This window comes from Sinocyclocheilus rhinocerous, unplaced genomic scaffold (genome assembly GCF_001515625.1).
Source record: "Sinocyclocheilus rhinocerous isolate Xijiao unplaced genomic scaffold, SAMN03320098_v1.1 scaffold4356, whole genome shotgun sequence".
Lineage (NCBI taxonomy): Eukaryota > Metazoa > Chordata > Actinopteri > Cypriniformes > Cyprinidae > Sinocyclocheilus > Sinocyclocheilus rhinocerous.
In genome coordinates this window covers 186,458-212,237 of record NW_015666941.1, presented here as the reverse complement: position 1 = coordinate 212,237, position 25,780 = coordinate 186,458, and the positions used below count along the sequence as shown (strand labels likewise).

Below are 25,780 nucleotides of genomic sequence, written 5' to 3'. Positions count from 1 at the left end.
TTACCGCTCCAAAAGCGGCACCTAGTGGCAAAGAATGAATTTGCATTTTCATTCAAACCAACACAAAAAGACCAACAAGTGGGAGGGCAATATGCTAATGTTTCATTTTGACATCAACATGAAAGGCTGTATGACAGGAAATATTCAGTTCGACTCGTTTGGACGGCGATCAAATTACACCATTGATGTTTATGAAATGAAACCGGGAGGAGCCAGAAAGGTTAGTGGCTCTCGGAGGGCAGTTTCTATAAATTCACACAATATTACTGTCACAGTGAAGCCACAATCACTTTAAGTTGCTATATATGTATATTTATGTGTGTGTGTGTATGTATATGTAGCAATAAAAACTAAAACTATACAAATTAGATTTTCTCTGCCCTTTTTTAGACCTTCATCATTAAATGTTACATTTTTGCCCATTTCTTTCTTTTTTTAAAAGTTACAATATGTTTTCATATAGTGTGAGTAAATTTTTTTTTTTTTTATGATATGACCCCTTTGACATACACTTAAACGCTCCAGCTGTCCTCATACTTGCTTTCCTCCTCCATCAGTCATGAGATCATGTTTCTATGGAGTTATTCTCTTACTGAATTGCTGTATTTCTGTTATTGGTGGACTCTGATTGATTGATTCTATTTATGCTGTTGCTGTTTCTGTCCCTTGCAGATTGGCTACTGGAATGAATATGAGAAATTTGTTTATATAGTGGAGCAGCAGGTTACCAACGAATCCTCCTCTGTGGAAAACAGAACCATTGTGGTCACTACTATTATGGTACACTATCTAAAGCTGCTTTTAAATATACCGAACCATGATCCTTCTGCCCTTTCAGGTTTAGTGTCACAGTTGCATTGCATTCTGGGGGGGCAGAACGTTTTTCTGTTTCGCTTTGCTTTGCACTCACTCACTACATGTTGAAACAGTCGATCACAGAAGAGTGTTTCAACTGTATCCGTGTGAGTGCCAAAGCATTTTCAGTTCCATTCTGGTGGCCTGTTGTAGCAGTGACATCACAATACTGGCTTTGGTAAGAAATAGGTTAGACTGTCTCTTTCTCTGCTTCTTTCACCTCACCAAACGTAAGTACTGAACGACTGAGATGCCAAGCTGGATGCAAATTGCAGAAAATGTAAAGAAATATATACACAAGACACGGCTGATGGTTTTCTCACACATGGTGTGAAATAGTAAGCATCAGAAAAAGAGTCTCTCGTTTTACATTCCGTCAGAGTTCAGATGTGTTTTCTGGCCGAGGTCCTGTTTTTAACATCCAGCTGTCCAATCAGATAGTTTGTTCTTTATTTTGCTCCCAAAAAACTGACACAATTTTCCATGCCAATATGATGAATGTGAGCAGGTATGTCGCTATCTAAGTGTGAGTGTGGCTAGCGCCCACTCAATAGCAGTTCAGTCCAATTCAAGTATTTGATTAGATTGCTTTTCATATTTCTCTAATTTATTATTGACTATTTAGGTGTCACATGAAGAGAAGTCGTGGTTGAGAACAAGCTCAGGGCCTGTTCATTCAATGTTATCTTCCAGTGATATTACAAAATAAAATGCATACAGATGCTCAGCCACTCTTGAGATACATCCTCTGACATACAGCTCAATTTTCTTTGTCTAAAAAAAAAAAAAATCTGACTTGGATCAAAAAGAAACCGAGCAGCACTTATTTTGTAACTCCCAAAGTGATGAATACATCCGAGTGAACTGTGGTGCATACACATTCAAATAGCAAAATTTATTTTGAATTTTATTTCTTCTTGTATTGACTTTAGCTGGCAACACGTATGTTAAATAAATTATAGAAATAAATTGTAAAGCTTCTTAATCCAGAGAATTTCAGACAGGACGCGTGCCAGGTTGTGCACGTGGAGATGCTTTGCCTACTGGACATGTTACCTTACGTTGGACGACTCGCTGTGTTTAAACAAACGCACGTTAATTGAACCAAATGCTGGAAGTGAATCGGTTGGGGCAGTACAGTGATTACAGCTGGGCTTAAACGAGTTTCATAATTATGTCCTTAATGAAGAACTCTGAGAACTTGAGGACAGGGGTGGATAGAGGAGAGGACTGAGATGAAACGGAAGGAATATTAATTAAAGGATGAATATGGTAATTAATCTTTTGAATAATACATAACCTGAAGGTCACAGAAACCAAATCTTAGTAGGAAAAAGTAAAATGAACTTCAGAACTCTGTCGTTAAGGAATACAGTTGTTTTAATGCAGATAAGTTACATTGCGTTAGCAAAATGAACATTTGTAAGACCAGTTAAATAAACATATGTCACTAAATGTAATTAGAAAAGCAAAGTCATATTTAAATGTACCATAAGGTTCGCCTTATGTTACATTTAAAAGTGATGACGACCTCTTTCTGACTCTGCCTATGATGACCTCATAAGTAGATACAGAAATTGAAAGCAGGCTAATTAGTTTAATAAAAGTTTGTAAAAAAGAATGTTTCATTCTGCACAGGTTGGACAGACGTGCTTGTGTAACGAAACGAGTTTAAATAGCTTGAAACCGACTGAAAATATGGATGATGGGGTTCAGTAAATAAGATGAAAGGAAACTCGAGTTTGATCTGACGCTATTAAAGCAGAATTTTGATCTGAAGTTTCATTAGATTTGACCTTATTAAAATAGTTAAAAGCACACACATGTGAGAAAACCTCTGCTGTCCTCTTTAACCCTCCTGCATGCACTGGACACATACATGTGTGTACGTTTTTTTAAAGCAGAGTCCCTTAAACGTCCATATCCTTGCTTGCTTTAGACTGACAAATGACTCCAGTTCACTAATGAGAGGACCTGCAACTTCACATCTCTGTCAGCGCTCTTTTTCTCTCTCCGATTAGAGAAATCAGAAACCACCATTAAATAGCACTGTCCCAAAACCCAATTTAAATTCAAACTAGCCTTCCTCACTGCTGCTGTTTGTCTGGTAGCTTGGCTGTTGGTCACATTACTTGTTACGAGACTCACAATGCATGTGTATATTTCAGTATGTGTTTGTGTGAATAAGAATGAAAGAGGTGTGAAAGTGTGTATGTGTGACACATATCAGCATAATTGTAGACTAATCAGTGATCTTATGTGCGTGCGTGTGCATGTGTGTGTGTTCTGGTCTGTCGGTCTGAAAGCCAGCTGAACCTAATCTGATTTGGTTAACAGGAAGCTCCATATGTAATGTACAAGAGGAATTATATGCAGTTGGAAGGGAATGATCGCTATGAGGGCTACTGTGTAGACTTGGCATCAGAAATCGCAAAGCATGTGGGCATAAAGTACAAACTGTCCATTGTGGCTGATGGGAAATACGGAGCACGCGACCCTGAGACCAAGACCTGGAACGGCATGGTGGGGGAGTTGGTATATGGGGTGAGTGCTGGGAAAATGAACCTGCAATGGGAAATTGTGGGTAGTGGGATAGTGGCTGTGTGAAACCAGCAACACTTAGGAGGCCTCATATAAAATCACTGACCACTATGTCAAAATAAAAGTCATAAAATCAATTTTTGGTAGGTTTTGAAAATATATTATGCAAGATTTTCTCGCTATCTCTTAACATTTCAGAGTTTGGTGCTTGTCAGAGTTGTTCTTATCATTCTTTCCTGTGTCACATGATTTATTTTGACATTGCAATGTGATTTTTAATTGAAAGAAAAATGTAATTCCAGTATCCTGGTGTTGCTGACATCACCCAAGTCTTTGGTCATGGTCAGTGTTTTTACACGATAAAGCTCCAAATTAGTGCCTCTCTACATGGGTAAATGGATTATTTGGGGGAAACAAAAATCAGCTCCATTCATTTGGTTTCTGTTAAAGTTAAACAACTTATTTTTTATTCACTGTAAGAATTACAGAAAGTGTGTGCATGTGTGTGTCTGCTTTTGTTTTGTTTTTGTGTGCCATTCAACATATCCTGAATATATGAGACACATATCAATTAATCATCTCAGGAGATTTTTATTTTTTTACTAAAAAGATCTTATTTTTATATCCTGTCAAGAATTTATCATATGCTATTTATTTGCTACCTCTTGGCTCATATTGACCAGAACTTAGTGCATCCCTACACAAAATATTATTATGAAGTTCTATTTAGATCTTTTGTTGAATTTTTAATTTTTAAATTTGAGTTCTGAGTTGCATTCAAAAGCAGATGGAGACAAGAAGACATTTTGGGACAGAAGTACATGGTAACATCTGCTACTTACAGATATAACATACAGATAAATGTAAAGAATGAACCAAAGGTACTTTAATGTGTTGTTGGTATTCAAACAACTTGATCATTCCTGAGTTCTGCATTTTTATTTTCATTAAATTTTGAGAATAGTAAACCATCTAATCACATGGCCATGATCATATATAATTTTTTCCTGGTGTTATGAACTGAGCTTTACTGTGTTCCATGTTTTCAGAGAGCAGATATAGCTGTGGCTCCTCTCACTATAACCCTTGTCCGGGAGGAGGTGATAGATTTCTCCAAGCCCTTCATGAGTCTGGGCATTTCCATCATGATCAAGAAACCACAGAAGTCCAAACCAGGAGTCTTCTCCTTCCTGGATCCGCTGGCCTATGAGATCTGGATGTGTATCGTGTTTGCATATATCGGCGTGAGCGTGGTTCTCTTCCTGGTGAGTCGTTTCAGTCCATATGAATGGCACCTGGATGAGAATGAAGAGGCGAAGGATCCGCAGACGTCCCCCGACCCGCCCAACGACTTCGGCATCTTTAACAGTCTCTGGTTCTCTCTTGGAGCTTTCATGCAGCAAGGATGCGATATCTCACCAAGGTTGGTGTATTGTTTAGCCCATCCTTGTCTCTCCATCCTCATCTTTCTCTCTCCCCTCATCTTTGCATTTTATGGTCGTCTTGTCTTTCATGGTGCATATATGTTATTCTACTTGGGGTGTTTCGCTTTTTAATAAGCTTATCTTCTAACCTTAACCTATTCTGTTATCACTTCACTTTCGTCATTCATTCACTTAGTCACTCATCAGTCACAATATTGCCACTACAGCTGTTCCTGTCTCTATCTCCTCTTTTTCTCTCTTGAAGTACAGCTTGTTTTTAAATCAGTGGTTCTCATTTTTTTTAGTCATACTCCTCTTTGAAGCTAAAGAAACTTTTGCACTACATTCACCCCAATATCATCATCTGTCAGTATTTGTTGCCAATTTTGGCACTTGTAATGACATATAATCATTTAACAGATTGTTTTGTACAAATCTTTTTGTACTTATAAATGAGGGGGAAAACGAGCATTTTGAAATACACAAATCTGCACCAGCGAATTATTTTTGCAGTTACTGCACATTATAAATTTTTTGTTCAAACTTTTAAGCTCCATTCACGCCAAGAACAATAACTATAAAGATGACGATATTAGCATCCACACCAGCGAGCGATATCGTCTGTTTATTCTAAGCACGTGCTTGTCTGCCCCTTTAAATTCTCGAGCTTGTTATAGCAGGATTGATTCTGATTGGCTGTCAATGTTTTTATCATTCATCAGCTGGGGGGAAAAAATGTCCTGAAAGTGATTCCAATGATATAATTTCTCTGTGCCTTTATCGTTATAGCTGTGGTGTGGACTCTTTTCTATTCTATGCTATTCTTTAATATTGAGAACGATTTTTAGAACTATATCTTTATCGTTATCTTTATAGTTATCGTCCTTGGTGTGAACAGGGCGCTACTGTTAATGATAGCAGAGTTATTAAACATAAAACACAGTGAAAACTGCGTGCTTTGGAAAATAATCTAATGTGTTTTTTAAATTAAAGTAAAGGGAAAAAATGGAAAATATATTTATATATTTAAAAAAAAATTTAAAATCAAAAGATGATATATTTATTATATCCAAAAATTTAAAAACACATGAATTATACTGCTTTGCAGGCACAATAACAAAGGCTTAGTTCACCCAAAAAGGAAAATTCTGTTTACTTTTTTTCTTTTTTTTGTTATGTAAAAAAAAATCTAGATTTTGCACATTGAGAACCACTGCTTAAAGTGATGCTGGGCACCAACTAAAATAATTTATATTCACCATGTGTTGACTGTAAAATGTTCAGATTTTCTCTCTTTCACTCTCTGTTTCTCTTTCTTGGAGGGCTACCGTGTTCTTGCTGCATGTCTCTTATTTACTGTCAGCAGTTGGTGTTTATAAACTGTTTCAGTGGAGGAGTGTCAGCCCTCTTCACTCATTCCATCATTCGTCTATTCATTCATTCGATTTTCCTGCCCATCGTACTCACCTAATTCCTCTTGGATTCCTGTCTTTCATTCTTGAGGTGATCTTTGTGACCCTGTGCTTCTCATCCTCATCTTTCTGCTGTCTCTCATGAGACAGCCTGTCCAAACAGAAGTACTTTGAGTGATTGTGTTAGTTTCTTGAAAACATTTACATCTTTTATCGGCAGTAATAGTTTCAATACATCTAATTGTTAACCTTTCACAGGGGTTTTGTTTGCTCTCCTATTGCCTCTCTTTCTCCCTCTTTCCCTCTCTCCCTCTCGCTCTCAGGTCTCTGTCTGGTCGTATTGTTGGAGGTGTGTGGTGGTTCTTCACCCTGATCATCATTTCATCCTACACTGCCAATCTGGCTGCTTTCCTGACTGTGGAAAGGATGGTGTCACCTATAGAGAGTGCAGAAGACCTGGCCAAGCAGACTGAGATCGCCTACGGAACACTCGACTCCGGTTCCACCAAAGAGTTCTTCAGGGTAAGACAGCAATAAAAATATACTGTCAAATGCAATAATACTGCTATTTTTAGCCAAAATGAGGAAATAAGCCTGTGTGGTTATTGGATCATAATAAAACTTGTATTCTGTGCCAGTGTTTCTTACTCCTGATCCTAGAGTTCCCCAGCCATACTTTAGATCTCGCCCTTATTTACATCTACTGTTCAAAAGTTTGGGGTGGTATGATTTTTTTATGTTTTTGAAAGAAGTCTTGTACAGGCAAACTGCAGTAACTACACCAATGCTGAAACTGAAAAAAAGCACTTTATGCAATAATCCATAATGTTACATATGCGTTGTGTCCTGTATGACAAAAATACTTTTTGGATCATTCAGCCTCAGATTTCCAGGAAAAAAGTAGGATTTTAATCAGCTTTCAAATCACATATGGATAGTTTTTTTTTTTTTTTGTATTTCAGGCACTGAACGGATGAGTCAAATGTGCAAAAAAAAAAAATTAGTTTTTCTGCCTGTCTGAGCAAAGTCTAATGTGCATTATTCAACTCATTAGCTGAACTGGATTTGTCAATTAAAGGAGGCATTCAAAATGTGCAGTACTGGAAGGTTGTTTTTTTTTGGATTCAGGATTGAGAGATACTGATATATGGGTTTGAGGGAGTGTCTGATGTTGCTTTGATTTATTTTCTTAAACATCATACATTTTGACAGTTATAGGCTTACTTTACATGTTCATGTGGTGAGACTGGTAAATGATTGTTGCTTTAAACAACTTAAATCCGCAACGACTAAGTAATCTAAAGAAAAGCACACATTTGTGTGAGTTTACTTGCAAGAAGACTAAGTCTGACTGCGATGACAGTCAATTGGCAATCTGACAAAGACGTGTCACCACAGACAATCGACCATCTTTGACTAAAGACATGTTTTACTGAATCTTAGCCAGAAACTGTTTTTCATGTGAGCCAAGTGAGCTAGAGGCAGAGTGTGTGTGTGTGTGTGTGTTTTGAGATGACCGGGAACATGGCAGTTTTAAGATGACCCAGATACACCACTGCTGATGAGCTCATCCTGTCATTTCACCTTAATGTCACAATTACTTGCAGTGTGTATGTGCGCAAGTGTATGAAAGCAGATATACATGTATATGTATTCACACACACACGTAATCAGTCACTCACACAGTCACTGTCACCTCACAGACCGACTATAGAGTGGTTGGAGACAGAGATGGAGAACACATGAAATGAGGTGCCCTTTTGCTCCTCTCTCTTTCATGAGTTGTCATCTGTTAACAAACTGGATCAGAGCAAAGATGACAGGAGAGCAGCTGACACAGATGTTGGCTGAATTTGATGTGGAGACAGTCTCCACCTTGTGTTCATAACGTATTATTGCAGCAAACTATCCAAGCAAGTAGTGAATGTAGTAACTCAGCTTTGTTAGATAGTAATTTTGGTTCGAGTTTAGGTTTTGAGGTAGAAAAACAATGTGGGTATATTGTGGAACAGTCACCACAAAACAAGCAGTTTAAAGAAACAATCACCCTCATGTCAGTCTAAACTTGATGGCTTTATTTCTTCCATGGAGCACAAATGGAGAAATTGTTATGCCGGTAGTCTTTTACATGAAATTACAATGAATGAGAACTAACATTTCAAACATCAAAAAAGGGCTGCAAAAGCACCATAAAATATTAGCCTGTATGACTACTCTTTAGCAAGGATGCATTAAATTGATCAAAAGTTTTTTAGTTCTTTTGAACTTTCTATTCGTCACAGAATCCTGAAAAAACAATGTATCAAGAGTTACCTCAAAATTATTAAGCACCGCAACTGTATTCAACACTGATAATAATAATGAATGTTAAACGGGTCATATGATGCGAGAGGAAATACATCAACTTAGTGCTGCTCAGCTCACGCTTGCCCGCCACCTCAGCTCACGCTGGCCCGCCGCGGGCTGTTCTGACTTACAGTCTGTAAGTACGTTTTCATTTAAAGGATTTGCCACTGATGATTCAAACTCGAATTTTGAGCAGTGTAGAGTAATATTTCATTACACCAAATACACAAAATAATGTTCTTTTTAGCAGCATCATATGACCCCTTGTTAAGGCCGTTTCACACTGAGGGCGATGCGAAAAAGCGAGGCGAATCGCCGACGAACGTTGCTTTCACACCGAGCACGAAACGATTGATGATCGCCTTCTGCTAATTCACGCCTGCGCGCTAGGTGGTGCCGACCAGCAATGCATTTTTACTGAGATATGTATCATATATGGATTTAACATCGTCCACTGCTCAATTTACAGCATTAAATATAGCTAAAGTTTGGTTCTATGCCAGAAACACAAACTATCTATAGCCTAATGCTTATAAGAAAACATCTTAAAATATAAATATAAGTACAATTAGCATCAAGCCACATTTGAAAATTTATGTGATTATTGTTTTTGCTTAAAACCCACTATAAACCATCATCGAGTGCTTGTAATAACTTCCGATTGTGATCTATAGTTGATTTTGATTCTATAATAGGCAGACATGCACGCTTTGTAGGCTGTTTAATAACGCCACACTGCTTCGTCATAAACATACTTTATTGTTATAAAATTACCATGAGCTGCATACAAAACACATGCAGAAAATATATCGGCATAATCATATGTCTATTTGCTTTCATATTTCATGTGTAGAAAAATGTTTCACTCGTTTTTTTTAAACACGGAAGATCTAGAGAGTTAACGCGCTCTGACTCATAACACTCGCGCACGTGGAAGAAAACGGACACTCCAGATCACATAATTCAATGGAGAATTTAGAAATTATATTAAGAACATGTGAGAATAAATCTGTTCTCAGATACCAAAGATAACAGGAACTCGGCATCCACTCTCTTCTCTCTACCGGGATGGTGTTTGTTTACACTGATTTTCGAAACAGCGCCACCACTGGTGCAACAACAGCTGCTCTGGGCACGTGATCTAAGCTCAAATCTGATTGGACGGCCCGTTTCATCGTGGAGCGACGGGAAAAAAATCGGCACACAGGACGAAAAAAAAAATCCTGGCTTTTTCGCACCGCGAATGATCGCGCCTGGTGTGAGTAGCCCCATAGGGATCTATTGTTTCGATTCAAAAGCGTCATCGCGAATTTTCGCTTTCAGTGTGAAAAGCCCTTTACTTAAGCACCAAATCAACATATAAAAGGCTTGTTCACACCGGGACGAATATCGCGCGCGATTATCGCCGGCCTGGAGCTGCTGAAGGTACAGTAAAACACAACTTGGCGCTCAAGCACAAAACGGTCTTGCCGAGCACACATTGATACCTAACGACGAAGAGAAAGTAAGCAGACCAAGAAGATGCATCGAGGCAAGATGAATGTAGAGCTGCTGGTCTGAACACAAAGGGGTTTATGACAGACGCGACAGCGACTACAAAAATCTCGATAAGCGGGAGTTGTTATGGAGAGGAATTGCAGATCAAATAGGATTCGATGTGTATTTCTGTTTTTCATTAAGCGCCATCTAATGTCAGGGAGTGAATTTGCACGTTCACTTGGCTCATCGCCAGCAAAAATCGCTTGGGTATGAACACAAAAGATGCGTCGAAAAACGTCGGCGATAAGTGCGCGCGATAATCGTCCCGGTGTGTACGAGGCTTTAGAATGATTTCTCGAGGATTATGTGACATTGAAGACTTAAGGCTGCTTTGCCATTACAGGAATAAATTGCATTTGAAAATATATTCAACTCAAAAAGACATTTTTACACATTTTACAATATTACTTTTATTATAAGGCTTACGTGAAAAAGTTCTTCAAAATGACTCCTTTTGCATTCTGAGAAAGTCACTTGCACACAAGGTTTAAAAAACATAAGTCTGAGTAATAACAGAGTTTTAGTTTTTTTGTGAACTATTCTTTTGATGAAGATATTGATAGTTTAATGATAATGTTAAAATACAAAAAGGTTTAGGATTTTGCAGAATGAAATATATTGGATCAAATATTAAAAATCATCCATTTGAATCAAATATTAAAAGTCAATTAAGTGCCCACCATGATTAATGGCTCTGTTATATACTTGAGGATTGGACTGGCCAGACACAGCTCATCCAGTAGTGTAAGTTGGTATAATATGTTTATCATGTCAGAGATCTGAAAAGAGTCATTATATTTGCATTTCCATTTGGTGCCGCTAGTGGAACAGAAATTACACACTTCCTGCTTTGAATTCTACAGTTTGTGCCAAAAAACACATTCACATACACTCCTACACCAGCTGTTTGGAGGTCAAGTTAACCTACTTACATGTGCGATATGTGTGAGTGTATGTGTAAAACTCTGTCCTATAAAGGAGTGTGTGTGTGTTTGTCCTAATAAATTTAGGTGTGTGTGTGTGTGTTTTCTCCAGAGATAACCTGTCCGCTACATGGCCATTTATAGCTATCCTCACAAGAGATAGACACAGAATATTTTGGCTTATGAAACTTAAGCTTTAAATCACCTCAAATGCAGAATTGCAGCACAATTACAAGGATAAGTAGAGCCATGATTTCTCTGTACTTTCATTCATTCCATGCATTCTGAGTGTGAGAATGTTGTGTGGGAGAACCGTGTGTTGACATGTTTAGGTTTTTTTCTTTACTTATATACTGTATATAGTCTTGTAGTCAGTGAGACATACTCATTTTTTATACAGAGCTTGTTTGTAATGGCCTTGGTTGGACAGACAATGTGAGGGACCTGTTAAGTGATTATTTTAAGGGGTCTTAATTTTCTGTTCTAATTTTCTAAGATTTTATACTTTGATGCTCGTCGGGTTTAGTCTCCTGACAGCAGGACTCTCCAAGATCAAACGTTCCTGAAGAATCTTGTACAAAATACGAATTGAAAGAAAAGTTTGAGATCTTTATTTGATAACGTGTCTGGGGAGGGATGTTCATGTTGTGAGACATCTGAAACAATGTTTTGATCTTAATGCACATTTAAATGGAATATCCTAGAATAGATGGACCATTTTTACTGCTGTGCCCCAGTAAAATATTACTGATAAATCTTTGCCTGACAGTTGAGATTTCCGTATACTGTCCTGAGGATCATTTTCTCTGATAATATTTCTGTATGTTTTCAATCATCTGTTTAAAATCAGATCTAGAGATGCCAGTGAATCACTATTGATCTAATAAGATCTAGAAATCTAAGAAAAGTCTGAAAGTGTTTGCAGTTCAGTTCGATTCATTCAAATCATGCATTGACTGCAGCAGTTTCTCACATCATAATGAGATATTTTATAAGACAGAAAGCAAAAAGCTCCCTGGATGAGGTGATATTTACCTACATTCTATTGTATGAAACAGCTTGTCTATCGCCATTGAGGAAACCGCTTATTACGTGTACAGCTTATGAACAAGAAACATTGGCAGGTGAAGACAATTTATATCCCTATACCCAAAACAGTATTTAAATATAGAGACATTTTTTGTTGGGGGCCCTGTGCCTCAATACTGATGAAAGGCTAGAAATGCTCCTGGTACCCATCATATATGTAACCAAATATAGCTACTTTCTAATAATATAGTGGAGTATTATCCATGGTGGCTGGTATAGGTCACAAAATGAGTCCCAGTCCATCCCTGCAAGACAGGTAGTTTTAGGCAGCCACTTTCATAATTGTAAAAGGTCACGAAACTCACACGTCGCTCTCTTAACCTTTCAATTATTTCCTCTTTGTCCTTTCTCTCTTTCAGCGTTCAAAGATCGCTGTCTATGAGAAGATGTGGTCTTACATGAAGTCGGCCGAGCCGTCCGTGTTTGTTAAGACCACCCCCGACGGAGTGGCCCGTGTGCGCAAGTCGAAGGGGAAGTTTGCGTTCCTGCTCGAGTCCACGATGAATGAATACATCGAGCAGAGAAAGCCGTGTGACACTATGAAGGTGGGAGGGAACCTGGACTCCAAGGGCTACGGTGTGGCCACGCCCAAAGGGTCGGCATTAAGGTGGGTGGAATAATATAACAATTCACTCTGTTGTTATAGTATTCCACCTACCCTGATTCCACCATCTCTCTCTCTTCTCTCTGTCTCATTCATGTTTTGTTGTTCATTCTTATTCTCTCACCCTCTACCTTTTCTCATTCTCTCTTTCCTTGAACTCTTTTTCGCTTTCACTCTGCCTGTCTCTCTCTCTTTCTCTCGCGGTACATGATAAGGTAAACGTGTCTGTGTGTTAAGTTTCTTTTTCTTTAGTCATGTATGTTGCGGTAATGTTTTTATCATGTTTCTCTCTACAGAAATGTCACTTAACTTAATTTGCCGTCCATTTTTACAGTGTAATGCCTGTTGCTGTTGATTTCCTACCCCCTTTTTCTTGTCATCCTCCTTCCTCTTTTTTGTCTACTTTGTGTAATGTTTGTATGGTTGGATTGTTTTGTTTTTTTCTCTGCACCGGTGCTGTACTGCCTGCTGCCAAGCATGTCATGCCATACACTGTTTCTTCTCCTCTTGCATCCTTCCCATCACTCACCAGCACTCAACCTCTTTTTCTTCCTTTCTGTTTCTCTCTGCACCACACGCACCTCACTTGCACACACGCTTCTGTCTGTACCCAGTAGCTGGCGCAATTAACCAATCGAACGGTCCAACCAGTTAACCAATCGAGCGGTCCAACCACTTCACCAGTTAACCGGTCTCTCCTCTTGTATTGACCCCTAACAAAAAAGCAACTGCCAGTTGCTGCAGTCTCATTAGATTTCTCACGAACCTGTCCCTTTTCTTACGAGCTATGTGTTTATCGTTTGAAGAAGCGCTGTAAACCTGGCGGTGCTAAAGCTGAATGAGCAGGGCCTGCTGGACAAGCTGAAAAATAAATGGTGGTACGACAAGGGAGAGTGCAGCAGCGGGGGAGGGGACTCGAAGGTCAGCCTCAATCTCACCCAAACAACCATTTCCTAGCTACGAGTAATCGGCAAGGCTGTGACCTATGACCCCCGGCAACAGTACCGTGACCCTCAGGGGTGAACACGAGCAAACTGAGCCTAATGACCCAAGGACATTAGCACCACTGCGATGGCCGCAGTTACTATCAGCACTGCTAATGTAACAGGTTTTTTTGGAGCTTACGTAATAAGGCAAACTGATCAGATGTGACCCTTTACTTGGCTAATGGAGGAAAGGAAGCAGAGGAGGAGAGGAATAAAGGCTCGAGTGGGTGGATGTGTGGAGCGAGGTCAGGGTCACCAGGAGCGCAGCTTATTAGGACGCTTAGGTGATTGCGAAGCCGCCTCGCGGGTTTGTTTGTGTGGTGAAAAAAACAGCTTGTTCCAGCTAGAAGAGACTAGACCCTCTCTGGCTCTCCTCTGATCTGTATTATCAGATCATCAGAAAATTTACTGTTTGTGTCTACCAGAGTTCCAGGATTTAATGGGCTATCAAGAGAGAGATGTACGAGGATCTAATAGACAGTGCTAACAAGACTAAAACTGCTCTGGAAAATAGGTTCCGGTACTTTTCTAAAGCACATAGGATTGCCTGAGCCTATTTGCTGTTTATTATTATGTTTTAAGGGACAGTCATTTACTGTACTCATGTCGTTCCAAACCAGTGACTTTTATTCTTTGGTCAAACATAAAAATGTGGAACGCGGACGTAATTGCAAAATCTAGTCATAAAAATACAATTTACTGTATAACGCGGAATGTCATGGAATTAGCCAAATTTTGGGATGAATAAATCAAAAGTACGTCAGTACACTTAAATCAAAACGCGATATGGACTAGCGTCTGTGAATATTAAGCTGCAAAAATACAATTGAAATATAAATTCTGCATGTTCTGTGTGTGAATGAATGGTGCAGAAGCGCTGCTTTGTTTACTAAACACATACTGAAGCATGCGTGACACTCGCGGCGTTTTCAGCCTCTGCCACCTCAATATATGAGTACATCAACACATGATCATAATCAGTAGAACTGCTGTGAGAGTCACTTCATGAGCATTTTGCCATTTCTTTTGAGAAAAACTGTGGTCATATATATTGTACAAACAGAAACATAAAGATTGTCGTGGAAATTTTCAATGCTAATCTGACTTCACCACAGACTATTTAAACAACTACCAGTTGTTAATATAATAACTACAGTATCTCGAGCTAATTCCCTGAATTCCCTGAATACTTACAGTACCAGAATTTATTTACCAGAAAAATGTAAATACACAACTCAGTATTTTTCAAAAAACAAAACAAAAGTTTATTTTTTTAAATAAAATCAATTAATTAGAGATGCCTTTGAATACTAAAATTTATTGAAACCATTAAAATGGAATCCAGAAAATTAATGGAAAACAGAATTTGGTCAAAATAAAACTAAATTTGAAAACGTATTTCATAGGGCCTTAAAACTGTCATTTTTGATCAAATTTTAGAAGAAATAAAGTCATACTGGTTTGGAACGACACAAGGACACATCATTTTTATTTTTTGGGGTGAACTCTTCCTTTAATAGTGTTGTAGCTGTAGTTTAGCAGAGTTGTCACTTACATGTTTATGATACCCTCTAGAAGTTTGGAAATGCCCTAGGTTAAGTGGGCTTTTGGACAATATCAGCATAAATATTTATCATTTTTTTCTGTGTAAATGCATTCAAGAAACTTGCAGTTATCATTGAAGACCAGCAATAATGAAGTTGTTCTTGCAGTATATACTGTAAACACCATAGTCAGCTGTGATGCCTAATTACTGGATTAAATTTAACATGGGTTTCTTTTTCGAAGAGTAGTAAGTCAGCACACCTTTATAGATGATTGATTGCCAGTTAGGTTAGTACACAACATACCAATTAGAATAGTTTTGAGATTGAAAAATTTTTTATTTTTATGTGTTCTGAAATCATATTTTTAGTTAATAAAATGTTTTTTTAAAGTTTGTGTTGTCCCTTGCGAATTCTTCACAAATGCCAAGGATTTATGCTGATATTGTTCAAATTACTAAGCCTATTGCGTTTCCAAACATTTGGAGGGCATGTTGAGTGGTTGTTTGTTCGTGATATTGAACAAATTGTTGGTAGTGGCAAAAGAGAAGTGTGAGGACTTGGGTATCTTCACATGTCCAATCAAACAGCCAGATGACTTTTTTTTTTTTTGGAAAAGACACAATTTTTGATCTTTGGCCAACTTCCTGCCACAAGTATGCAAATCCCTTTGGAGCCGCCAGCTTTCTCCGATTATTCCCTGAATTGGCGTGTAACCCATGCAAAAGCCCGTAGCTCCCTTGTTTAAAGAAAAATATAAACCTGCTGGGGCCAGACAGTCCTGAAGGGACAAAACGTCACAGGAGAACGTGAGAATTCTAATTAAACACTCCTAGAAAACAAAGGTGGAGAAAGATCTGGTGCCGTATTGTAGACTCACAAAACACACCACATTCATCTGCATACGAATGCACAGACAAGCACAAATTCATTATACACGCACACACTTTTCAATGAATTTATGGTCGCTTTTCTTTAGCCCCTGTGCCTGCAGAATGATCACCCTGTGTTCAGCCTATCATGAGGGCAAGGCAGCCCCACGCAGTCCTGATTGGTCTTCAAAAGCAAGTTCACTGCAGTATTTGGCTCTTGCTCATGAGTGGCGCCTGAGATCTAAACTCTTGAGACCAAAATGGCTGCCTAGTCTGAGCATTGATAAGTTGAGCATTCTGGGTGGAGGGTGTCTAGTCTGTTATGACATCACAGCTGCATGTTTCTCATTTATTGACCCGAGTCTGATCCGAAATGCATGAATGGAGTAATTCAGCAAACCCAGCGAGTATACCATACTATTAACGCATAGCAAAATTGTAAAAAATAAACTGCAGTATGCTGGAAATACACAGAACATCTCAACGCTTCACATAGCAAACATATCAGTATCAGGGCCTCTTTTTTATGCATGGATTACTGATAGATCCAATTGTATTTAGCTGTTGGTGAAGTTCTGAGTCAGTTCAACAGGTGTGTACACTCATAAACAGTATTCGATTATGGCAACCATGGCCACTTCATTCTAACTAGAACACACTGTTGTTGAAGTAGGAGCAATGTTTAGTAATGATTTCGAATTTTGATTGAAATTTAAAATTTGAATGAAAATGGGAGAAACCAAATTTGTAAAGTGCTGTTGCATGAGTAGAGTTGAAAATTAAGCAATATTGTGGATTTTCACTTATAGATACACATAAATACAAGCTGAATGTACTTCAAGCAATAGGTCCATGTCCCAATAAACAGATCTCATTGTTTCAAGGTATTATTCATCAGGTATCAAACCATTCGATGTCTGAAGCTGGCTTTCGTTACGGTGGTAAGTATGGCATATTTGCTTTGCTGGATTGCGACTCTCATCATTTAGCAGAAGGAAAATAAACTGAGTTTCCCAGCAGTCCTGCTGATGACATACTAACATCTTACAAAACGAAATGCCCAGAAGGAATAGTAACATCGTCGAGCGATACTGTTGCCGTTATTTTGTCTGCTGCCCTGGAAACAAATGATTTGTGGCAAATAAAATTTGATTATGCAAATATCTACAAATCCCCCTCTAACATTAATATTTTGTTTATTATTTACGTGCTGACTTTCATAAGGGCTAGGCGTTTTCGTTTGTAAGATGTTTGGCTTCAGCCCTCACCCACCACAGACCGGTTCCCCTTCTGACTGCTGGGTCCTGTTTGTCTGTTAGTCAAGTAAGGGTTTTTTCTCCTGATGGATCCGGCTTGCTGAATACTGGGTTAGACAAGCTGCAATTCACACCACAATTACAATAACCAAACTCATCTGCCCAATGCTCTTTGTAATTATGCTCTGTGTTGGTTACTCTCTCTGCCTCTGTTGGAACAGTGAGTGCCGATTACTCAAAGCGATAACAGTAGGTAGCACTGCCAGGTCAAAGGTCGAAGGTAACACTGAGGCTAGCCCTGCCTGCATTCCCTCGCTCTCTCTCCATCTCTCTCTCTCTCTCTCTCTCTCTCTTATTCTCTCGCTGTCTACAATATCAACAGCACAAGGCCAGTTGTCCTACAGTATCACTTTGGTTAACAGATATTCGGTAGGTTTAAGTTTTAATAACATAAAATAACATAATGGTGCCATGTTATTTATGTTATTTCCCCTCGTGAAGAACTCCTGTAAACCTTGCAGTGTTGAAACTCAGTGAACAAGGCATCTTAGACAAGCTGAAAAACAAGTGGTGGTACGATAAGGGTGAATGTGGGACCAAAGACTCTGGGAGTAAGGTTAGTCTGCTCACTCATCAACTTCTAACAAGCAAACATATTCATATTCTACAAATATCGTAACGAGTCCCAGCGTTACTTACCGGTTTTAATGTAAATCCAATGGATTTGGCTCCAGCTGGATTCACTTCATTGTAAAATCATCTTTACATACTGTATGCAGTTTTTTTTTTTTACATCATGTAGGACAAAATCAAAACCTTTACAATAATGAAGCAACACAACAGACCCACCACACACACACACACACCCACACACACATGAATTTATGCACCCCACAATAATTCATTATTTTAATGATGTAGTAATTAAGTATCTTGTAGCAAGCATTCGTAACAATTAAGTATTTTATTAGATTTTTTTCTCTTCTGCTGCTGTGACACGGCTTCGTTCGCAATATTGCTGTTGTGTTTACTGATTTGTGCATAAATCGTCTGTAGGCAACCTTCATAGACATTAATCATCAGAATGAAAATTTTAAAGAAGCACAGTCATTTACAAAGTATTTCTAATTGATGCATTGTGTAATGCTAATATAGGGAGTAAGTGGGAGTCTGAATGCGTTATATTATTTGAAGATGGATCAAATCTGCTTAAGTCACCTGGGACATATCCTTGGTGATTTTAGTTTCATTCCTGACCGAGTTGATGAAACTGCACAGCGCCCCCTGTTGAAGGACTGCTTTCCCTTATTAGCCATTGGTATCGGTTTAATAGAGACCACGTGCAGGAAAGTGTTTGCCTGGAGACTCTAGTTAATGAGCATAAAATACAATCGTTTTATTACAATTCTCTGTGTAATCCAGTCTGATAATAAAGTTAATTAACTCTGAAAACATGTACCATAAGCATGTGCACAGTAGAGGCTATACCACTGACTATATGAGCCTGTAACCATGGTAACCGTATTCAAAACTCAGTGAACAAGGCATCTTAGACAAGCTGAAAAACAAGTGGTGGTACGATAAGGGTGAATGTGGGACCAAAGACTCTGGGAGTAAGGTTAGTCTGCTCACTCATCAACTTCTAACAAGCAAACATATTCATATTCTACAAATATCGTAACGAGTCCCAGCGTTACTTACCGGTTTTAATGTAAATCCAATGGATTTGGCTCCAGCTGGATTCACTTCATTGTAAAATCATCTTTACATACTGTATGCAGTTTTTTTTTTTTACATCATGTAGGACAAAATCAAAACCTTTACAATAATGAAGCAACACAACAGACCCACCACACACACACACACACCCACACACACATGAATTTATGCACCCCACAATAATTCATTATTTTAATGATGTAGTAATTAAGTATCTTGTAGCAAGCATTCGTAACAATTAAGTATTTTATTAGATTTTTTTCTCTTCTGCTGCTGTGACACGGCTTCGTTCGCAATATTGCTGTTGTGTTTACTGATTTGTGCATAAATCGTCTGTAGGCAACCTTCATAGACATTAATCATCAGAATGAAAATTTTAAAGAAGCACAGTCATTTACAAAGTATTTCTAATTGATGCATTGTGTAATGCTAATATAGGGAGTAAGTGGGAGTCTGAATGCGTTATATTATTTGAAGATGGATCAAATCTGCTTAAGTCACCTGGGACATATCCTTGGTGATTTTAGTTTCATTCCTGACCGAGTTGATGAAACTGCACAGCGCCCCCTGTTGAAGGACTGCCCTTCCTTATTAGCCATTGGTATCGGTTTAATAGAGACCACGTGCAGGAAAGTGTTTGCCTGGAGACTCTAGTTAATGAGCATAAAATACAATCGTTTTATTACAATTCTCTGTGTAATCCAGTCTGATAAGAAAGTTAATTAACTCTGAAAACATGTCCCATAAGCATGTGCACAGTAGAGGCTATACCACTGACTATTTGAGCCTGTAACCATGGTAACCGTATTCAAAAACAGGTCTCAGGCTTTACATTCAAAACAGTAATGCTACACTCCCAGTCCTCTGTTGCTATGCTGCCCTTTCGCAGGCTTTTAGTGAAGACAGACCGTGTTTGTGTGTGTCAGGGTGTCAGGCTGGTGGTCACAGCGGCAGAACCCAGTCCTGTTGAGGCTTGTCTGTGTTTTGAGGTGTGGCGTTGGTCGCATGCAGGTGTCTGTTAATGAGTTTTGAAGGCTGTGAAGCTTGCAGAAGTAGTTCAGAGAGGGGAATTGCCATAGTAACATCAATATTCTTCCCCCTCCTTCTCCTCTTCCTCACTTCCTCTGTTAAGATGGCAGACCGAAGAAGCCAAAGGATCCGACTGTAGCTCTCTGATGGCAGCTTATTTGTCATGTTTCTGTACTGACCCAACTTCACCTCTAGAGGGGGCGAGAGGCTCAGAGCTGGCTCTTTGTGTGTGTGTGTGTGTGTTCTATGTGAGGGCAGTGTTTCACTGTCTCTTTGGCCAATAGAGTGAAGAAGGTATGAGAGGAGAGAGGGAATAATGTCTTCCTCTCTTGAGCTGCCTGAGCTTTTAATACATTAACCTTTGACCTCTGGGCACATCTCATATTGATTTGATGCCCTTTTGAATACACCCCTCAAGTACCCCTTTTTATTTAGCTCATCTTCTTTCCCTCCAAGCAAATTACGTGCAGTATGTGTGTAATAGGGCTTGCACGGCTTCTCATTTTTACTAAGTGGAAAGTGGTCGACTAGTCAGCGGATCACTGTTTACCGTATTCATATGATTCAACAACAGCAGTCTTTGCCATCTCTGGCAAGTCTAATTCTGCATTAATGGAGAGTTTCAGAGTGCACGGAAAGTCCACTCGGCTGAATCAGGTTCTTTTAGGTTCTACAAAAAAGCAGTCATGTCTCAATCGCTTATGGTTTCTGTCAGCCTTTGAGCTCCACTTAATTTAAGTTCACTTAGTTTCAGAGCAGTTTGCAATAACTTTGGATCAGTTTGGCTTGCAATTAAATGAATCTCAGAATTCTGCAGCACTTATAACATGCTTTCTGAAAGTAAACTACTCTGTGTTGATTTGAATAATTTCCAGTATATTTGAGCATACGCTTAAAAATAAAGGGCCAAAAAGGGGGATTTCACAGCAATGCAATGGAAGAGTCATTTTAGGTACCTTGTCTGGTGCAACATTACTGTCGGATCCAATATAGCCGGCACAGCATAATCTTTTATTTTCAATCTTTCTGAAAATCCTGTGTCGAATTGTGCTTTGTAAACGAATCCGCAGTAAAATTAAGTGAGCACAGGACCAAATTCTTACTGACGCGGTCTGGAACGTCATTAAAAATAAAGTTCATCCACTCTTTTCTAACGTTGGGATCAGAAGGAAGGCAATGCAAAGACTGTTTCCACAACTTGGCACTGCACAGCGTCTTGTTGTCAGTTGTCTCATATGTGGAGTTTGACCGGGAAATTGAATAATTCCCACTTCACTTTGGAACCATCTTTATCGTTTGGTTTCTGTGTAAACCTGCATTTGCCATTCTCGTTATTTATACTGCATGCGCCAATTGGTGGGCGGGGCTAAACAGGCAGTGATGTAGAAACAGGCGTTGATCATCTTCAGCTGAGGTGGTGTTTAGCCACACTATTATGTCATCAAGTGACATATTCCACAAGCTGTCATTTTGGCAGACTGGCTTCAATATAAGCTGTTTATAGACTAGCGAGAAAGTTAATTAATTCGAGCATTGTAATTTCAAGCATTTTTTGCCATTATAGCTTATTATACAAAGCTAACAGCATGTACCTACACAGAAACGCAGTTTATCGACGGAGAAATGATCCTCCTGCTGTCAGAAGCATATAGAACTAGCACATCTGAAGCCATTTGAACCATGACTAGTCGACACAGACCCAGTGAATTGACTTGTCGTGCAACCCCTGGTGCACAAAGAGCGAAAGTGACGATACGCTGCTGTGTGTGTGAGTGTGAAAGAGTGCATGCTGGTAATGCATGATTTATCTTGTCAATTATTATATCATAGTTTGGTTTGCATCCAAGTACACTACTTCTGTACTAACTGTGTCTCCCCCCTGCAGGATAAGACCAGCGCGCTGAGTCTCAGTAACGTGGCTGGCGTGTTCTATATCCTGGTGGGGGGTCTGGGTCTGGCCATGACTGTGGCTCTGGTGGAGTTCTGCTATAAGTCGCACCAGGAGACCAAACGCCTCAAACTTGCCAAAAATGCCCAGAACTTCAAACCAGCTCCTCCATCCACCGCGCAGAGTTTCACCACATACAGAGAGGGCTATAACGTCTACGGAACAGAGAGCATCAAAATATAATGGTTCGTTTTCTGTGTGTTTTGAATGTTTGTTAGTAATACCATTTCTAAAGAAAAAGGTATTAATGATGGGAGGTCTACTTCTGATAAGATCAGAGTTGGTGTTCAGTTCTGAGGTAAGTGAAGTTTCTCACTGTGTTAAAGCTGCTGTTTTTTTAGAATAACACTTATGAACTGTCCCTGCTATTTGACAGATATCACTAAAAGAGTTGTTCTGAGAAATCACACTCGTCTCTGTACCTGCCCTAGGCTAGAATCTGAACAAGAATCTGAGTGTGGCCCAGTAATGTTAGCCAGGCAGCAGATTTGGGAATTGTTGCTTTTTAAAATGCCTCAAAAGTTTGAGGTTGGCAAGATTTTTTAAATGACGTCTCTTATACACGCCATGGCTGCTTTTATTTGATCGTAAATAGTCAAAGCAGTGATATATTTTGAAATCAATTTTACATTTTTAAAATGACTGTTTTCTATTTGAACATGTTTTAGATGTAATTTACTCTTGTGATTGCAAAGTTGAATTTTCAGGAGCCATTACTTCAGTCATCACTGTCACATGATCCTTCAGAAATCATGTTAATATGCAGACTTTCTGATTATCAGTGTTGAAAACTGTTGTTCTGCTTAATATTTTTGTGAAAACCGTGATATTTTTTCAGGATTCTTTTATGAATTTAAAGTTCAAAGGAACAGGATGTATTTGGTGTAAAAAAAAAACGTTGTACTGACCTTAAACTTACGACTGATAGTGTATATAAAATAAATACTCACTTATTTAAAAGAGTAACAGTATACAACATAAATAACTAGACAGTAAGTAGTGACTATGTAACATGAGCTATTTGTAACCAATAACAAAATCATAAAACTTGAATGCAATCATAAAACTTCAGGGCACCTGTCAAACTGTCAGGGATAGAGGTGGTCTCTAATTCAACACTTTAAGATGCAGTCACATTTACCGTTTGTTCTGCAAATTTTCAATAGGAATCCATGCGATCAGGAATGTGGCTTAAGGGTGAAATAATTCCTCACGCAGACTTTGCATCTGCTTTAAGTTGGTCAAGTGAAATTGCTTGAAAGCTGCTTGAAAGTTACTTCCCCGTGAGCTGTGTCATACACCACTACACTATTGACAGCAGACAATGGTTGCTGAAATTGTGCTAATTTGACCACGCTTTTAGTCAGGTGGAATTTACAGCAGCTTAAATTTTTTACCATGAATCAGGGACTCCATCTCTTCAGACTTTCTGCATTTAGATCAGAGCTTTGTTGATTTGCCTTTTGTCTGAGTGAATTATTCTGTTATTGTCAAAAGAGCATATCTGTCTGCAAGTCTCAAATGGGTCGGGCTGCTCTCTTTTCTTATTCTCAGATTGGAAGCCTGTCCCTTGCTGATCATGTGGTATGTGGCATGGGATAGACTCTCCTTCTCTTTGAGTCAACTGCGATTCCCTTTAGAAAGTGGACAAGCACCCAACCAAAACTCATCTCACCATAACACTTGTCTTCTCGGCTCTGACCACAACCTGAACCAATAATCACGCGACAGACTATCGGATGGACCAAACAGCCAGCCAGCCAGCCAGCCACCCGACCGCCCTCTCTCAGTGCCTTACTGAACCAGTGGCAAAACATCAAATCATGCAGACATCTCACCAAAGTCCTGGAGATGTCCTGCTGGGTGCTGGGTATAAAACCATATTTCAATTTATTCTTATTTTGAGAGGGAAAGACGGAAAAGGAGGGAGAGAGAGATAGACACACAGTGATAAGAGGTTTGATTTGGTTGATCTCATGATCAGCGCTGACAGTGTTTAATGAGTGACAGCCAGCTTGTCTCCATGACAACTCTCACTAGTGTCTGCAGACAAACATTTTATGCAAATTGTATGACATTTTTGAAGGATTCTGCTTATTCATTTAAAGTTTGTGCTGTGATTCTGTGTCCTCATTAACATAATTGTTATGAATAATGTAAATAATAATTTCAGATACATTATGGCATCCGAGAAATAATGTCAATATTGGTTCCCTTTCACAATTTGCATTTTATTTAGAGTTCTAATCATAGCGTATTTACTGTAGTGGGAGGGAATTCAGTCAGTGAGTGAGTGCGTTTGTGTGTGTGTGTGTGTGTGAGAGAGAGAGAGAGAATATTTCTCTCTGTTCTGTACTATAAACCCAACAAGAGTTTGAGATTCTGAATTTATTTGCCTGAATACTTTATTATGAAACATAGGAAATAAATAGTGACAGCACATTCATATAACATCAGCAGCAACAACAACAACAAAAAATCATAATCAGTTTTCTGTTTAGATCAGTTCTTTTTAAGGTCAGGCTTAGGAAACAATAAATGTTTAATAGTTTGTAATTACGTTTTTGTTTTAAAATACTTTAATAAACTGTGATTGTCACCGAGATAAAATATGAACTGTTAAACTGATGAAAAAAAGAGAGAAAACACAGATCTTTGATTTTATAAATGCTGATGAAGTCTCTTTAAATTCTTAAGATTTGTTTAGATGGTAAAATGCATATTTATTTTGAAGATTTTCTAAAACTGACTTCTGTTTGATTTTCTAAGTGAACTGAGCATGTACAGTCAGGATGAAAACAGCCTTTCTCTCAATAAAGCCTCCTCTTCTCGTGCCCCAGCTTCTGCTCCCCCTCTCCTCCTCCTCCATGCCCTGTTAATAAATAAAAAAAAAGAGAATAGAAAATTATGAAATGGTCAAGATACATCCTGAGGAAAACGATAATCTGTTCCTTTGCATGACTGCATCCAACTCTTAAACATTTAAGTATATTTTGTAAATAAAGACAGATTTAAGACAAATTTCTACTGACTAATGTGTCATTTCATCTGTGAATTTGTACACAAGTATGTGTTCTCATCTCAAACGTTCTCATTTGTCATTGACACTTACATTTTTTAGGGAATTTCCGTGTAGGATTGCCTTACTTATAGTTGTCTGTACAGATTAGTTTGGTAGAAGGTATTTTAACATCGAAAAACACCTTAAGTCATCTTAATTTTGTCATCTTTTATCATGTCTGACAGCTACACAGCTGGAGCTCTGCACAGCTGACTGACATGTTCCACTAAACTACCAAAAGACCATGAGATCATGTCAAAAGCTCTGAATGAAGAGATGATCATATTTATAATAACTCACAAATAATTCTCATCACAAATGCAATACAAGCCACCTGCTGAGCAAATAAGCGTCTGCTGTGCATGTAAATGTTGTACATGCAGCATAGCAGCAGCTGACAGTTAAACAGGTTTGCGTTGAAAGAGATTAATGGTAAAGTGCTTCACTGCAACTGTTTTTAGAGCTTCATAACCAGTGTAGTGCTGCTTGATTCCTCTAAAGGCTTATCATTAGTGTGGCTGGTCACCAGAGGGTTGCTGTTTCTATCCATATAATCATTATTGGTCCCTTGAGACCTTCAGGACTGTGTCTGTAGTACAAGTGTAGATTATTGGGTGTTTGTTTGGACTGTA

General features: G+C 38.7%; 1 protein-coding gene across 1 annotated transcript in view; it reads left to right on the top strand.

The window, feature by feature from the left end:
• The window catches only part of LOC107733225 (glutamate receptor 3-like), a 40,709-nt gene extending 16,836 nt beyond the window's left edge, over window positions 1-23,873 (top strand). The window contains exons 8-16 of the mRNA XM_016544772.1: window positions 120-220; window positions 673-780; window positions 3,193-3,399; window positions 4,446-4,819; window positions 6,556-6,754; window positions 12,489-12,736; window positions 13,540-13,654; window positions 22,025-22,272; window positions 23,642-23,873. Coding sequence (XP_016400258.1) covers window positions 120-220; window positions 673-780; window positions 3,193-3,399; window positions 4,446-4,819; window positions 6,556-6,754; window positions 12,489-12,736; window positions 13,540-13,654; window positions 22,025-22,270 — 1,598 coding nt within the window. The 3' untranslated portion in view covers window positions 22,271-22,272; window positions 23,642-23,873. The remainder of the gene's footprint in view (window positions 1-119; window positions 221-672; window positions 781-3,192; window positions 3,400-4,445; window positions 4,820-6,555; window positions 6,755-12,488; window positions 12,737-13,539; window positions 13,655-22,024; window positions 22,273-23,641) is intronic.
• Window positions 23,874-25,780: the final 1,907 nt, after the last annotated feature.